The sequence below is a fragment of the Bactrocera dorsalis genome, chromosome 5, assembly GCF_023373825.1.
Source record: "Bactrocera dorsalis isolate Fly_Bdor chromosome 5, ASM2337382v1, whole genome shotgun sequence".
In the NCBI taxonomy this organism is placed as follows: domain Eukaryota; kingdom Metazoa; phylum Arthropoda; class Insecta; order Diptera; family Tephritidae; genus Bactrocera; species Bactrocera dorsalis.
This window is the reverse complement of record NC_064307.1, coordinates 44,234,418-44,236,630: the sequence shown is the minus strand read 5'-3', so window position 1 is coordinate 44,236,630 and position 2,213 is coordinate 44,234,418. Positions and strand designations below refer to the sequence as shown.

At 36.8% G+C, this 2,213-nt stretch overlaps 1 protein-coding gene across 1 annotated transcript; it reads right to left on the bottom strand.

The window, feature by feature from the left end:
• Positions 1 to 224: 224 nt before the first annotated feature.
• On the bottom strand, positions 225 to 1,823 carry LOC125778878 (uncharacterized). Its single transcript, XM_049458493.1, has 3 exons — positions 1,815 to 1,823; positions 1,626 to 1,733; positions 225 to 1,559 (listed from the first exon to the last, which is right to left on the bottom strand). The coding sequence occupies exons 1-3, from the start codon at positions 1,821 to 1,823 to the stop codon at positions 825 to 827; spliced, it is 852 nt and encodes a 283-aa protein (XP_049314450.1). The 3' UTR covers positions 225 to 824.
• Positions 1,824 to 2,213: the final 390 nt, after the last annotated feature.

Sequence of the window (2,213 nt, the reverse complement as noted above, 5' to 3'; positions counted from 1 at the left end):
TCGATGGTACTGAAATTCCTTTGGCGGAAAAACCTTCTCAAGACCCAGAAGCTTACTTTTCACGAAAGCACCAATACTCAGTTAAAGTTCAAGCTGTTTGTGACCATTCGCTTCAAATAAGACATTTGGTGTTAGGCTATCCAGGTAGCGTACATGATGCACGTATTTTTAGTAATTGCGAATTGTCGAATAACGCCGATGTGTTTTTTGGAGAAGCTGAATGGATCGCAGGTGACAGTGCCTATAAATTGTCACGAACTCTTATAACACCATTTAGAGACAACTCTAGAGAACTAACACAGGGTCAGCGAACTTTCTTTAACAAAATATTCAGTCGTTATAGGATTAGAATTGAACATTGTTATGGCATGTTGAAGGAAAGGTTTGGCAGCTTGAAAACGTTGAGACTTCAAATCAAGGATGAAAAAGACATGAATAGAGTAAATAAATGGATTATCTGCTGCGCGTTGTTGCACAATATTATACTCCGACTTGACGATCGTTTCGATTACGAGCTTGAGGAATCTGAGCACGATGTTTTAGAGTCATTACCTACTGCTCGAACTAATGAAGGGGAAGCGGTACGCCGAACCATCTATGAATTGTTAAGTTATGCAAAGAATGAATAAAAGAATTTGTACTAACAATTAAAAGCTTATTTATTGGAATAAATTCAAGTTCTATATGCACATTAGAGCATTTAAAAAAATTAATAAAAAAATGTTTTGGCATTTAAACCAAACTTTTGAGCGTGGCTCCGAAGAAAAACGAAAAAATTAGAGTACGCTTTCTTTTGCGGATCATAACCTTACGAATACGCCTCCTTATGTTCCGGCAAGGGGCTCTTCATCAAGCATTTTCTTGTTTGACGTATCAACACTTGACAATCTTTCGTGCTCCAATATTATTTTCTCCATTTCGATCCTTTCCTCCTTCTCCAGTTGTAGCTTCTGTAACATGAATTTGTTTTGCTCTTTTTCCTTTTCGAATTCTAGTTTTTGTGATTCTAATTCCAGCTTTTTTGATTGAATTTCAAATAATAATGCAAATGGGTTTGAGTTTTGAGGCCTTTTCAAATTTCTTTTTGGTGTAGTGGTATTTTGCGTACAAGCACTTGTTGCGATGGACAGGGCGGACGGACTTGCTACACTCTCTGATGTAGAAGGAAGCACCACAGTCGGACTGGCCAACGGACTTTCAGGTAAACTTGTTGAAAATGTTTCGCGATCATTTTCCATCAACGCATCCACTTCAAAAGTATCCAACAATGACACTGGCATGGTTGATTCATAGATAGCTGGCGGCTGCACATTTACACGATGATCAAATATTGCGTACAAGGCATCATAGAATGGACACATTTTTTTAATGTAATCTTCAACGCTTTTTACATCTCCACTTTCTAGCAATCCTGCACCTGCTTGACCCTTCCATTTCAGTGCGGACGAAAAACTTGTTTTTAGGTGCCTCATTTTTGTTCGCATAATATCCCATTTGATGCTGTTCAAAGTACATGCATTTTTTGTAATATGGTCATAGAATTTTTGAGCAGTTGGTTTCTACAATACATATGTAAGTTCACTAAATGTTAAATACCCTCTTATTGGAAATAGCAAACATATTACCTCGAACTGTTCCGGATTAGCTTTTACATTTTCCACGATAATGTTGAGTAAATCTTTAGTTTGTCGTTCTGTCCAACGAAAAGTTCCATTTATCCGCGAACGTTTTTTCTATAAATACATGTACACATGTGTCACAGACAATTGAAAGTTAGAGAAAAATAATAGTACATAAAAGTTAAATATACTTACTTCTTCCATTTTATAAGAACTTTATATGAACTGTTTTAATGATCAGCTGATATTGATATGCCACAAATTGCCATGGATGCCATTTAGAATTGGCTCGCATAGTTGCCATTGTGTTGCAAACGAAATTGCATACAAAAATGAACAGATGAGTTGCCACTTTGCCATTTCGCGACGTTTGCAACAAATGCAATATATTTGCTACATTAAATGAGTACCATTAGTGTATTTTTCATTGCACAATTCGTTCTTAATGATATTACCGTGAAGTTTCATCTCGCGAATTGTCGTAAACGGGCACGCGTCACAAGCGACTGCCACTCACGCATTCATCATTTTTGTGGGTTGCGTCTTTTTCGTTAATGGAACAGTGATTCAATGCTTATGCTTCCTATAATATAT